The sequence below is a fragment of the Trichomonas vaginalis genome, chromosome III, assembly GCF_026262505.1.
Source record: "Trichomonas vaginalis G3 chromosome III, whole genome shotgun sequence".
In the NCBI taxonomy this organism is placed as follows: domain Eukaryota; phylum Parabasalia; order Trichomonadida; family Trichomonadidae; genus Trichomonas; species Trichomonas vaginalis.
The window spans coordinates 6,237,701-6,251,238 of record NC_067205.1 but is presented as its reverse complement, the minus strand read 5'-3'; the positions used below and the strand labels follow the sequence as shown (position 1 = coordinate 6,251,238).

Here is a 13,538-nt window from a genome sequence, read left to right as displayed (position 1 = left end):
AAGCAAAAATAAATTCCAATCATACTTTATAAAGCTTCATTTACAGGTATTTCATCGTCAGTAAATGAATCCTCATTATCGTTTGGTTCAACCTGTTTATATAATCCTTTCATTTCTTCTTTCAAAACATAACACCACGTTTGTTTATCATCTATTCTTCTCTGTTTCCTTTCACATTTATCCTTAATGCTCATTTGGAAATTCTTGTCTTTCATGTCTGATGGTTTGCAGAATAGAGCATTTTTACACGTCATACCTACACACAATTCATCATAATGTGTATTTATCCATACATCTAAAGGATTTGTTGATAACTCGATTAAATCTTGTTTGGCTTCAGTCATCGGTATGATTCGTACATTAAATGATGAAAGGTCGTATTGCATAAAATACGTTAGTAAATTATCATAAAATTCCTTTGTGCATGAATACATTAAATTCTTGAAGTAATCAAATTGACCCTTAAATTTACCATTAACTCTTAAAACTACGTATCTTCTGTCTCCAACTTCAATTTTGACAGGGTAAACGTTATTAGTTACGAAAATGAAATTGGCAACATTCTGAGCAGTTCTTCTGGGTTGATTCTTTTCATTAATTCTAATCTCATTATTTGTAATAATTGATTTCAAAGCGTTGAAGTTTGCGAGTCTGTCTTCACCTACATTCTTGAGTTCATTAAGTACAAGAAACATTTTATTCTCAACTACTGAGTTGAAATTACCCGTTAGCTCACCTATTTCGGTAATGTTTTTACATGAATAACCAGCGAGAAGTTCAGAAATAATGTCTGTAAACCTGTTTTTACCTGTTCCCTGAAGTCCTTTCAAAATAATTGCTGTTTCATTCTTGATTCCAGGATGTTGAATCATTGATGCAATCCAGCCGAGAAGGTATTTATACACTTCATCGTTATTATCACAAATGGCTTCTTTAATGAAATCCATAAACATCTCAATTTTTGATTAATCTGGCTTTTCAAGAATGTTGTATTTATAACCCTAAAACGTTGAGAAAACATCAGGGGAATCAGATTTAAAGCAAACACCCTTAACGGTTAATGAGGATAATTGATTTAGTAGTACATCCCATGCTGTTATGGTTTTACCTTCTTCTTTAAATAATTTAATCATTTTGAGTGACTCTTTCATGTTTGATTGAAGAACGAATGATATTTGATTCATTTTGTCGTGTATGTTGTAATCTTTCTGAATGAAGTATTTATTTCCACAATCTACAAAACGGATTACACGTGATAAATCCTCAATTACTTCAGAACTGTTTTTATACTGATGATTTTCAGCCTTGCGTCTAATATCTGTTATCAAAAACGAGTCATCAAGTTTTATATCAAATGTTATTTTTGGCTTACGTAATAAAGGCAAAACGTATTCATCATAATATTCCTTTTGATAAGGTTTCAGAATCTTCACTAAAACAAATGGAGAAGTCATTAAATGTGCATATCTACTACGTGCTTTTTCAAAATTACTTTTTGCATTTTCAGTTAAATTGCAGAAGTTATAAACGTTGTCGTATGCTTCATTAATTAAATGATTAGGTAACGAATTAATAGCTTGAAACAGTGTGAATAATGTAACTTCTTTTTCTAAATTCATGTTTCCACCGTCATTATGTACTTCAAAATCACTGATGCCATCGACTATGCTCTGGGCAAGTTTATCGTCAATGTTTACATCTTTGTTTTCATTCATTATACTCTTTATTTCTTCGTTCTTCTGTTCAACTCTTACCTTAATATTCAAATCATTTAATATATCATTCACTGTTCTAGTTAATGTTGAATCATAACTTCCACGAATGAATGAGTATGTATTGATTGGTTCTGTTGCATTCTTGCGAACTCTTGAATCAGCCATAACCACTAATGAACGTTTTGAATCATCCATAGAAGTCATGATATCGATATCATAATCATTGCAGGAATAACATTTAATCATTCTGTTCGAAACTGAATAGAAGAAATTAGTGTTGCAATAAATGTGAAGACCTCCTGAAGCGGTTTTAACGATAACATCTTTATCCGAAAGTTTTGATAAAATATCTTTTCTAACTGTTTCTTTAAGTTCATCATTGTACGATTTATTGATATCAACATCTATAATCGTTAAATTTGATATTTTATTTACTAATAAAGCCATACAGTTTTCCTTCTTCTTCCTCCATCATGTTTGAGGTAGTTATGTAAATCAATCTTATTTTCACCAATTCTTTCGTTGAGGGTTTTAGTTTCTGCCACAACTAATTCCTCAGCTAATGAATCAATAACTTTTTCATCAGAAATGATAAAGTTGCTGTTGTTGTTTGTTGCTGTCATTTATATAGGAATAAAAAAATAAAAATAAATTTAAAACTAACTTTATTTTTGGGCTGCATCGAATTTCCGGGACTGTTGTCTAAATGTCATGTTGTCATCATTTTTAAAAGAAGTTAATTAACCTGGTGACATAGTGACGTGGTGACACTGAAAAAATTAATGAAAACATTTATGAAAACATTAACGTAAACATAAACGATAAAATATATTTCCAGGACTGTTGTCAAAATGTCATGTTGTCATCATTTTTAAAAGAAGTTAATTAACCTGGTAACACATGGTGACGTGGTGACACTTTCAGTTATTCAAAAATAATTAATTATTGAATAACCTAAAAACTATTAATGATAAAATATATTTCCTGGACTGTTGTCAAAATGTCATGTTGTCACACTTTTTAAAAGAAGTTAATTAACCTGGTGACACATGGTGACGTGGTGACACTGAAAAAATTAAATTTGGATAGAGTTTAAAAATTCATCTTTATTAAATTCATCTCTTCCAATCAATTTATTGATTCTATTAAATTCTTTTATTTTTGCTTCACCTAGTTTAAGGATTAAACGGTAAGTTTCTAATTTTTCGATTATTTCTTTCCTCTCTTTATCGTTTTCAATTACTTTAGTTTTATGGGCATCAGCCCCGCCACATTGCGGCTTCTTTTTGTAGTAGCATATTTTTGATTTAATTCTGTTTAGTTTCTTTTTATATTCATTGTCTGGACTCTGAATCTTAATTGAATCAGAACTCTTGGCTGCTTTGTTGTCACTCATTTCTTACGAAATAAAAAAAATTAAATATTATTTAAATATAATGGAGTAATAAAATAAATCGGAATTTCTATTAATTTATTGTCAACTTCAACTAATGCATTGCCGTTAATATATCTAACAAATTCGGCTATTGTGTCAAATCTTCGTCTTCTTTTTGTCATTGATTTATCAGTTTTTCCATAATCGAGATGAATCAAAACTTTATTCGCTTGTTTAAAATTCATGAGCCCTGAATTAATTTGTTCACGTTTAACATCATTTAACCTTTCCATTTTGCTTTCTAATATATTCCCATTCTTTGAAATATCATTTTCATTTCCACTGGTTTCATGTTTATTGTTCTATGCCATGTATTATTGTAATAATATACTAACTGCTGTATGATGGAGTCATGATTTCCATCCCAGTATATCTGACCGTTAACCCTACGCATCTCTAAGAGTTCTCATTACCGCATCAACTATTTTATTATGAAATGTATATGGAGAAGATGAGAAGTAAAAATTAATTTGTGGGAAATAATGAATCATAGCCGCCTGAAATCCTTTATCACCATCACCCCTGATATTATCTACTCTTTCATGATTAGTAAGTATTGTATAGATGCTTTCTTGTTTCCTGTTCTGTTTTCCCTTTCACTTGAATGCAATATAAATATCTAGTGTTAATGTTAATGGCAAATAAATAAGTAACGTTTCCTTTTGAATATTCTAAATGATCTATTTCGTATGAATATGGATATGGAGCAAATGAAGGGCGATTAAATTTTTCCTTTAACGGTTGAATTTTTGGGTCAGTTGGTTTATTTAATATCTTGAAATCCTTTTTAAAATCTTTTTGCTTCTTTAATGTTTGAAATGGATATAATAAAGTGAATGATGAATGATTAACTGGAGGGGGAGGTACTGTCGTTGGAGGTTTTGGTGTTGCAGGTGGTTTAATTTTATCTGCTTTGATTTTGGATGATGAAGTTTTGGATTTCATTCCTCCCTTCATTAATTCTGGATGTATTCTATTCATTTGTTTTAAATATGCTGTATATAAAGGTTTGATATACTTTCCCGCTTCGAGTTTATGTTGAAGGATGAATTCCAAAAGTTGATCTTCATTTAAAAGTCGGGCTGAATATGGTTTAACTAATGAATCATAAATTAAAGCTTGTGCATCATTTATGGTCTGAAGGACCTGGGCATTTTGCACCTTTGGTTTTTGCGGCTCAGGATTATATAATTTATATAATTCATCAATATCTTCTTCTGTTAATACTTTATTTTTGAAATCTTTCAATTGTTTAAGTTGTGATTTAGTTTTTCCCCTTGTATATTCATTATTTTTAATTTTGTCTTTAATTTTAGAAATTATTTTATCATGATATTTCAAAATTTCATTTTTATAATACGAATAATAATAATCCATATCATCACCCGTTATATTTTTATTATGTTTTTGGAGATATGATTTTAATTCATAATAATTAAGAAAATTTTGATTAAGTACTAAATCATCAATTAAATTTTCTAAATCTGCATTATCCATTTATATAAAAATAAAATAAATGTTTTAAGGGTGCCCACCTCTTTGAATCATAGTATCAAAACCATTATTTACATATTGAATCGCATCATTAACGGTTCCTCCTTCTAAAACGGTATCAAATGGTGGAGTCCAGATTTCCTGATGATGATCATAAAATCCAGCAAAATTAACCGTATTATTAGGTAAAATATGAATCTCAGCGGTATATCTTCTATCTAAATTTGGATGCCTTATATGTATACCATTACTGCCCGGATAAAATCTCAAACCTTGATTTTGTTGACGCATCAAATTATTGAAATTTCTTTCTTCAGGGGTGAATGTTCTTCTCCGTTGACGTTGTGGTGGTCGTTGTTGCGGCTGTTGATGCTGTGGTGGGATTTGAAAAATTCGTTGTGGTTGATTATTTGGAATCTGAAAGTTAAAACCATTTGGTATAAATCGATTTGGTTCCTTTTGTCTCTTCTGTGGCATTTCATTAAAAATAAAATTTTAAATTGTATTAAATAAATGGCATACAACATCCATTTTCACAACATACAGCCTTAGTGTGTGCCCCTGTTAATGCAGTCTTACCGATTGTTAAGCGAGTCATTGACCCGTTTTTAAGTTGTAAATTAATATTCTGACCATCAAAAATAACTTTATCATTTATTATATCCAAATAATTTTTAGGTGTTAATTGTTTATTTTGTCGTAAACTAACACCTTTCATTTTTTGTGCAATCTTTTTAAAATCACTTCCATCAATTGAACCGTTGAATGAAGTATAACATTTAGGACATAACGCCACCATGTTATCACCTTGTTTCTCAATTGCTAAACCCAATAATTTTTTCTCATGTGCTTTTTCTTCAGCTTTATTATTTAATTTAGGTTTAAATTTCTCATCAAAACAGAAGAAATCAAAAGGTGCGAATTTGAAAATGTTTTTATCATAAAATTGTTTATCGGTTACAATCGCCTGAAATGCTTGAGTGTTAGGAAGACTTGGATCGCCAGCAATAGCCCAATAAGATGAATCGGTATCACCTTCAATGAAATGAAAACGATTAACATCCATGCATTTATACATAAAATCATAAATGAAAACTAAATACCAGTATTTTGCGTTATCTAAAGTAAAAAATGCCTCTTGTAAACATGTATCACATCTATAAAATCTATCTTTGAGCATCACTTGATACGTATCCTCTCCTATTTCTCTTATGTTTTTAAACTTATTTGACATACATGCAACGTGTGCCTTCTGTGCATTCATTATTTTAGTTTTTGCGTAATTTTGTGTATTCATTGCATCGTAACCATATGATCCATTAAGTGAAATTTTGCAAAATAAACTTTTTCCTTTATTTCCTTCTAATTCAGCCTTTTGTCTTTCGTTCATAAATTCGTTCTCAAATTCATTAAAACAGGTGTTTTTCGTAAATGTTAAAATTGATTGAATATCATCGATGATAAAATGAAATCTATCTATTAGATACCAAAGATAATAAGAAGAAAATGGTTGATATTGGTTGTGTGTTGATGCTAACTGAGTTAATTTTCTCTGTTTCTGGTCAACTGGTAGATTGTTTGATTTCATGTAATTATACATAAAACTGCCAATTGTTTTTTCATCTGTGATAATATCTAAGTTTCTTATTATCGGTAAAAAGTTTATGTAATCATTAATGTATTTTTCATCAATGTGACCCTTTACTTCAGCCACGAATAAAATATTTTTTTTTCTTAATTATTCCCAGTGCTTTTGCTTTCTTTGTTGCTGTATCACAAATGATAACACCATTCAATCTTCCCGGCATATACATTTTATGGTCAGTATATTGAATGAAATCATGAGGATTAGATGAAAATGATGAAGGATATAATGAATTAAAGTCAACACCAACGAAATGAGTCATAATGTTGGTGGTGTCCTCATTTGATACAGTTTTAGTTTCTGGATTATATGAAAGTTTATTAATGTGCGTGATTCCTTTAAGATTAACACGATGTTGAACATTTGATAGACCACCAGTAATTCCATTACGGAGAATGTGATAAGCTTCAACCGAATCTAAAGTAATTGGTAAATTATTTTTTAATGCATAATTTCTTAAATGGATTCTTAAACGTTGAACATCTTCATCTTTATTTGATTTCACGACATTGCAATAACAACACATTAACTGACAATTTTCTTTAGTATGTGGCTTTTCATTATCTATTCTATCTAATGTTGGTTTATTTGCATATGTAAACGCTTTACCACACATTTTGCATTTAGATAAAAGGATTAAATCGTGATAGTATTGAAAATCATCTATTGAAACATTATTTTTAGTATCTCTTTCTGCTTTTTCATCTTGTTTCTTATATGTTTCAATTTTATATTTCCAATACTTTTTCGTTAATTCAAAACTTGATTCCATCTCTTCCTCAGGATATTTTTCATTAGGATTAAAGTCTTTATATGCTAAAGCGTAACGAATCATTGAAGCATTCGATGATAAAGAAGATTATGAAGCATGTCAATTTTATAAACAAATGTTTCTTCAATAATTTTATCAATTGGGTCAATCATAATTTCAACATCTTTATTGCAATAATGAATAAAATATTCTAATCTATTCTTAAAGTTTTTAGCATCATTGAGATATATTTGATAATCACTATCTGATATGGTTTCTTGGGTTAATGCTGAATAAAATGAATCTTGAGTGAATGGTTCCACTTTATATAATTCTTCTTCGTAATTTTCCCACGTGATGAATTGATAAGGGAAAAAGGATTTAACACGTGATTTATTGTTTCCGAAATCTTGAGTGAATTGGTCTAATGTCCCACCCGCTATATAATTTCTGATGTCAATAAATCTCAATTCATATGGAACGTTTGTTTTCTTCACAATGATTTGCTTAAATTGTGAAGATGAACCCAGCATTGATTTTATTTTCCATTTTGCAGTGTTTAAATCATGAAGAATTAAATTTAAATCAAACTTTCCCGAATTAAAACCTATGATATTCACTTTATTGAATTCCTCATCTAGAAGTTCTTTAAATGCTTCCTTCTGTTTTTCATTTAATGTATGGGACAAAGTCCCCGCCGTTTGCGGCTTCATTAATTCATTGTATTGACTCATATTTGATTTAGCAACTAATGAACAGGTTGAAAATAAAACTCAATCCAGTCAGAAATAAAAGAATCACTCGAAGTTAAGCAAAAATTCCTCGTATACGTTTTATCATTTAATTTAACCGTTGATGATACCATGAATGGTTTTAAGTAAGCGTTCAAAGTTGCACACTCAGAAAGTTGTAATTCTTCTTTAGTCTCTAATGTTTCGAAGTCAAAAGTAATATAATATCTTGTCGGTTGATAATATTCCTGCAAATTATGAGCTAATAACCACTGATATATCTTCTGTTTCGTAATATGTGGTGCATATGGTTGCTGTGTCTTTTGCAACTGAACGTCTTGAATTAATCTTCCATTATTTTCTTTACATTTCTCACAATGCTTTAAAAATCTTCTTTGGTTTTTCCTTTCTGGATCATCACGGATTGAATAAACTTCTTCTTTACAATATGGACAAACTCTATAGCCGGTGAGTGCTTCAACGTCTGTTATTCTGTCAGCGTGAAGTTTTCCACATGGACTCTGTGTTAATAAAATATTTACTGTTTCAAATTCTGGATCTATCATTATTGATTCCATTAATGGAAAGTCTACCTTATTTATGTCCACGTCTTCTGGTTGAGGATCACAATAATAGAAATCAATATTAACATTTAACATTCTCGCTAATCTCTCACTTTCTGATGAAATGTCAAACCCTTCATATGCATCTATTGCTTTATTTAAATAGCTTCTACGAGTTTTAGGATTAACACCATCAGGAATGTTATAGAAGCGTTTAAATAACCTTCTACCTTCTGCTCTAATTTGATTATCATTCATTTTAGCTGTTCCGTTTTTATTCATTTATGTAAGAATAAAAAATTAAAAAATAAATAAAAATAAAGTTTATTTTTTAAAGCCCATAAAATGAATTAAGAACACATAAATTTTTATCATCTGCGACGTGACGAATGCATTTTAATTTACTCAAGAATGCGTACCCTGATACATTAAATCTAATTCCTGTCTTATTTAATTTCACAACTTTGAAAAGGAATGTATGAATAGCTATAAAATGATGAGAAGATGTTTTATGGGTTGCTTCCATTTTTTCTGAAATAAATGAATAAATATAATGCTTATACGTTTTCATATCTTTTATATTCTTAATAACGAATGGTATAGACCTTTCCACTTCATCTTCCTTCGGTGCTGTTCTTTCATATGAAACATTATTAGTATCTTCAACAATGAAACCACAATCACACAAAATTTTATATGTTCCAATGGTTTCTTTTGATATTTTATCTAATAAATCAAAAACTTTATCAACACCTGTGCATTTATTTAAATAATAATTTGTGTAAATATCATGATCTTCTTTCTTAATCGTATTAGTTGCATATGTCACGTTTTTAAGAGCTTTTTTGAATTTCTCAGAATCAAGAGGGGGTGAAAGTAAGATACAAGGGTATTTTTCATTATCAATAAATTGTAACTTATGTTTACGTATAAATTTGGTACCTTCTTCTGAAAGTGTTTCGTCTATTTCACCATCTAATAAATTTTGTGTTGATTCTGAGACATAATTTTTATATCTTTCTTCATGAGATTTCTGAACTTCTGATTCTGAAGCTGGGATATTCATTAAACCCGCTACTTCATTTTCATTATATTTTTCAACTTCTCTTAATTCCTTAATTTTTTCATCTATTTCATCTCTTATTTTTTTCAGTCTTTCAATTTCATTGTATTCATCATCTTTAATCCGTTCTTCATAATATTCAGGGAAAACATCAGGTTCTTTTGGTTTTTCTTCTTCAGATGTAGGATATAAGAAATTTATAACATCATCTTTATTCATTTTTCCATCATAATCTAAATCATTTAATAACTCGGCAAATTTTTGACAATTTCTTAAATAATATTTATTAACTTCATAACCCGCCTCCTCTAATATATCCTTTATTTCCTCGTTTGTGAATCCTAATTTTTTAACGTTGTTAGTTTTGACGCTCATTTCATACAAAATAAAAAATAAATTATTCAAAAATGTAAGACATTAATTTTTTAAAGTTTATTTTTAAAAAAAATTTTTATTTTTTACTTCATTATGTATGGGCTGAGTGTAAATGTCTTACAATTTTGAAAATTTTTTAAATCTTAATTTATTCAAAAACGTAAGAATAAAAACCGTAAGAATCATACATTTATTTTATCGATTGTATGAAAATTACTTACAAAATCGGTCAATATTGTGTGAATTCTTACGATTACAAAAAAAGTCACCAAACCCGTCAACATATACTACTTATGAAAGAAAATATAACGTATTTTTTACAGAGCGTAGGTATATATCGAGCAAATTCACACCATAAATTCTTTTCTCGTTCTCGGGCCTATAAACAACCTGAGGTGCACAACAATATTAACTTATACTGCTGTTATCTGGATTTGAATCCTCAATTGAGAGAATTCCAGATAACTTCAGTATAAACAAACCATATACATGTTTCCTCCTTGCTTCTAGGCCAAGCATAACAAGTACATTACCTTAGAGCAAATCTCATTCGGAGTTTCTCATTTAATGAGAGACTCCGAATGAAATTTGCCTATTTGATTAATATCGTGCTTTATGAGATGCAAATTCTGATGATAAATATTGATCTAGAGCTTATATAAGATGCGAAGAAACTTCAAAAAAAAGCTAACCGGTAAAGACAGCAACTTGCAACACCAAGTTGCTCACGTAGTGATTACAAGCATATCTGCAAGGCAAAGTCCTCAGGATGCAGAACTTTGCCTGCAATCAGAAAAGAGATTGCAGCAGAGTAACCGGTAAAGACAGCAACTTGCAAAGTCAAGCAGTTTCTGAGATTTTGATTTATAAATCATAAACCTTCATGCTTGATGATTTTGTAGAATTGTTAACTCATGTCATCAGTTAATGCTCACCTAAGGGAGGTGTTTTGCGGGAGCTGGGGGTATCTTGGTGAGTACTCAGGAGGCCAAGAAGGGCACCCCAACCGACATTTTGCTGATGGATTGAGTTCGCAACCATTTTTATAACCGTAAAAACCGTCGGGACAAAACAACTTGAATAATTGAATTTTTTAATGATAATGATTGTGAAATAACATGTAACTATAATTTAAGAATGCCATATTTTTGTTAAAAAAATTTCGAAAAGTGAGATATTTTCCATTCTAATAAATATATTTGATAACCGGGGTGTCCCCCGGAATCAAATAAATTATCATATCGAGAATCGGAGATCCTTGCAGTTTCGATTTTTTCGAAAAGTGAGAGATTTTCCGTTCTAATAAATATATTTGATAACCGGGGTGTCTCCCGGAATCAAATAAATTAGCATTACTAACATTCCTTTTTTATTTAAAATTTTCAATTCTTAAAACAAAGTTTTACTTCTATTTAATTATTTGCCATGAAAGTATAGAACATTAAAAATTCATCCTACTACCTCCACCCTTATAATACCTTCAAAAAAATTATATCTCAATTTATTTTCTATCTTTATATTGATATGCTTATTCAAAAACACTAAATCATAAGTCTTCAGTTCTCAAAATACTCTCAAATTATCTCATTGCGCATATTTTGAAATTTGATAATTTTAAATTCTTAAAAAATTCATTAATCACAGTAAAATATCTATATACAACAATTAACTAACTGATTCCACATCTTGAACATTCGCATTTATTTAATATATTTGAATATCATTTACATCTTATTGAATTAGATCATAAATCACAGTTCCCTAATATACTATCTAGCTAACCATTATTGTTGCACAACTGACATGTGATTAAACACACGTGTATAATTCTGTACAACTCATATCTCTATCAATACTTTATTTATAATCAAAACAAAGGTTAAATTGTATACCCTGTCACTGTAGAGTATTCTCCCAACTTTAAAGTGAAAATCAAAATTTGATATTTTAGTAATTTCATGTGAGATCGTTATTTTATAGGAAAACATACTGAAAATGTTTATAAGATGTTTCTCTATCATATGCCAAAATATCATGGTTTAAATGCTCTCCTAAGTGTCTATAACTGAATTTTAGGGCAATAACCTTATTCTAAATGTTGGGAAAGTAGAGTAACCATTGTTGGGGTGCCCTTCTTGGCCTCCTGAGTACTCACCAAGATACCCCCAGCTCCCGCAAAACACCTCCCTTAGGTGCGCATTACCTGACGGCATTATTTTGCAATTATTTCAAATTTTTTAGATGTCTTTTGTTATAAGTTTGTTAACTAAAGACTTGAAAACAGCTTACCGCTTCAAGCTGCTCTCTTCCCGGTTCCTCTGCCGCAATCTTCTGTTTGATTGTGCGCAAAGCTCTCCTCCTTGTGAACTTTGCCTGACAGATACACCTGGGAGACAGCATTCGGACATCTTACCGCTTCAAGCTGCTCTCTTCCGGTTCCTCTGCCGCAAATCTTATGTCTGATTGGCGGAAAGCTCTCCTCCTTGTGAACCATGGCTGATAGAAAGAACTGAAAGACAGGATAGGAGGAATATGCCGGTTCAAGTTAACTTGCAATATGCTTCTGATTAGTGATTTTAGATGAAAGATTAGCGAAATCGCATTTAATTTGGATAGAAGGATTCAATTTTATGAAGCAGGCTCGTAGAAAATATGCAGGAATAGCACAATCTTCCGCATTCATAACTTGAATGCGGAAGTTTGACCGACAAGAGTGTATTATGCACTCTTGTCGGTCTGCATGTCTCATTCCGGGAGACATTGTCACTGCATGTCTCCCGGAATGAGACAATCTTCTGCAATCAGAATGTGGTTGCAAAACTTTGACCGACAAGAGTGTATTGTGCACTCTTGTCGGTCTGCATGTCTCATTCTGGGAGACATTGTCACTGCATGTCTCCCAGAATGAGACAATCTTCCGCATTCATAACTTGAATGCGGAAGTTTGACCGACAAGAGTGCACAATACACTCTTGTCGATCTAAATGTATCTTACAATCAAAGACACTTTCATACAATCTTTTCGAAGTTAAAAAAAAATTTAATTATTTCTTTCTTTTGTTTATTAAATCGCCTTACTCACGTACTAATCTCTTTTAGAGACTCTATCGAGTTATCTCCACATATAAACCCGTGACAATAATACATATTTACTCTCTTCATATTCTAGTCTCATGGCATATTATTGCAAAAGCTATATTTATACAGCATACCTCATAAAGTCTCATTATATCCCTATCTAAGCGTTCAAAACCTATTTTCCCCACGTAATCTGATTCTTCAGGCTCCGCTGATTCGATTTCTGCTGTCAGATCGTGAAAATATGAATCACATAACAAGATAAACACAAGTTACCCAATTTGATATTTTCCGTAAAAAACCTTGTTATGAAGAGAGTAAATATGTATTATTGTCACGGGTTTATATGTGGAGATAGCTCAATAGAGTCTCTAAAAGAGATTAGTACGTGAGTAAGGCGATTTAATAAACAAAAGAAAGAAATAATTAAATTTTTTTTTTAACTTCGAAAAGATTGTATGAAAGTGTCTTTGATTGTAAGATACATTTAGATCGACAAGAGTGTATTGTGCACTCTTGTCGGTCAAACTTCCGCATTCAAGTTATGAATGCGGAAGATTGTCTCATTCTGGGAGACATGCAGTGACAATGTCTCCCGGAATGAGACATGCAGACCGACAAGAGTGCACAATACACTCTTGTCGGTCAAACTTGCCCACATTATGAATGCGGAAGATTGTCTCATTCT

The 13,538-nt window shown here is 30.8% G+C and overlaps 6 protein-coding genes and 3 pseudogenes across 9 annotated transcripts, besides 3 other annotated features; all 9 read right to left on the bottom strand.

Annotated features, from left to right (window-relative positions):
* Positions 1–2,782: part of a mobile genetic element that runs on past the window's edge.
* On the bottom strand, positions 27–947 carry TVAGG3_0651650 (uncharacterized protein; the record flags this gene model as incomplete). The annotated part of the gene is made up of 1 exon (XM_051241660.1): positions 27–947. One exon carries the CDS (start codon positions 945–947, stop codon positions 27–29), a length of 921 nt encoding a protein of 306 aa, XP_051088247.1.
* TVAGG3_0651640 lies at positions 1,002–2,338 on the bottom strand (annotated as a pseudogene). The gene has a single exon. A coding segment is annotated over exon 1 (1,337 nt).
* Positions 2,783–2,790: 8 nt separating the features above from the next.
* On the bottom strand, positions 2,791–3,111 carry TVAGG3_0651620 (uncharacterized protein; the record flags this gene model as incomplete). Its single annotated transcript, XM_001287769.1, has 1 exon — positions 2,791–3,111. One exon carries the CDS (start codon positions 3,109–3,111, stop codon positions 2,791–2,793), a length of 321 nt encoding a protein of 106 aa, XP_001287770.1.
* Positions 3,112–3,131: 20 nt separating this feature from the next.
* On the bottom strand, positions 3,132–3,383 carry TVAGG3_0651610 (uncharacterized protein; the record flags this gene model as incomplete). Its single annotated transcript, XM_051241659.1, has 1 exon — positions 3,132–3,383. The coding sequence occupies one exon, from the start codon at positions 3,381–3,383 to the stop codon at positions 3,132–3,134; it is 252 nt and encodes an 83-aa protein (XP_051088246.1).
* A 281-nt stretch (positions 3,384–3,664) lies between these two features.
* Positions 3,665–4,647, bottom strand: TVAGG3_0651600 (annotated as a pseudogene). The gene has a single exon. A coding segment is annotated over exon 1 (983 nt).
* Positions 4,648–4,934: 287 nt separating this feature from the next.
* TVAGG3_0651590 (uncharacterized protein) lies at positions 4,935–5,126 on the bottom strand (the record flags this gene model as incomplete). The annotated part of the gene is made up of 1 exon (XM_001291332.1): positions 4,935–5,126. One exon carries the CDS (start codon positions 5,124–5,126, stop codon positions 4,935–4,937), a length of 192 nt encoding a protein of 63 aa, XP_001291333.1.
* Positions 5,127–5,149: 23 nt separating this feature from the next.
* On the bottom strand, positions 5,150–6,232 carry TVAGG3_0651580 (DNA/RNA polymerases family; the record flags this gene model as incomplete). Its single annotated transcript, XM_051241658.1, has 1 exon — positions 5,150–6,232. One exon carries the CDS (start codon positions 6,230–6,232, stop codon positions 5,150–5,152), a length of 1,083 nt encoding a protein of 360 aa, XP_051088245.1.
* A 118-nt stretch (positions 6,233–6,350) lies between these two features.
* TVAGG3_0651570 lies at positions 6,351–7,573 on the bottom strand (annotated as a pseudogene). The gene has a single exon. A coding segment is annotated over exon 1 (1,223 nt).
* Positions 7,574–7,788: 215 nt separating this feature from the next.
* On the bottom strand, positions 7,789–8,616 carry TVAGG3_0651560 (uncharacterized protein; the record flags this gene model as incomplete). The annotated part of the gene is made up of 1 exon (XM_051241657.1): positions 7,789–8,616. One exon carries the CDS (start codon positions 8,614–8,616, stop codon positions 7,789–7,791), a length of 828 nt encoding a protein of 275 aa, XP_051088244.1.
* A 729-nt stretch (positions 8,617–9,345) lies between these two features.
* Positions 9,346–9,867: a mobile genetic element.
* A 197-nt stretch (positions 9,868–10,064) lies between these two features.
* Positions 10,065–10,376: a mobile genetic element.
* Positions 10,377–13,538: the final 3,162 nt, after the last annotated feature.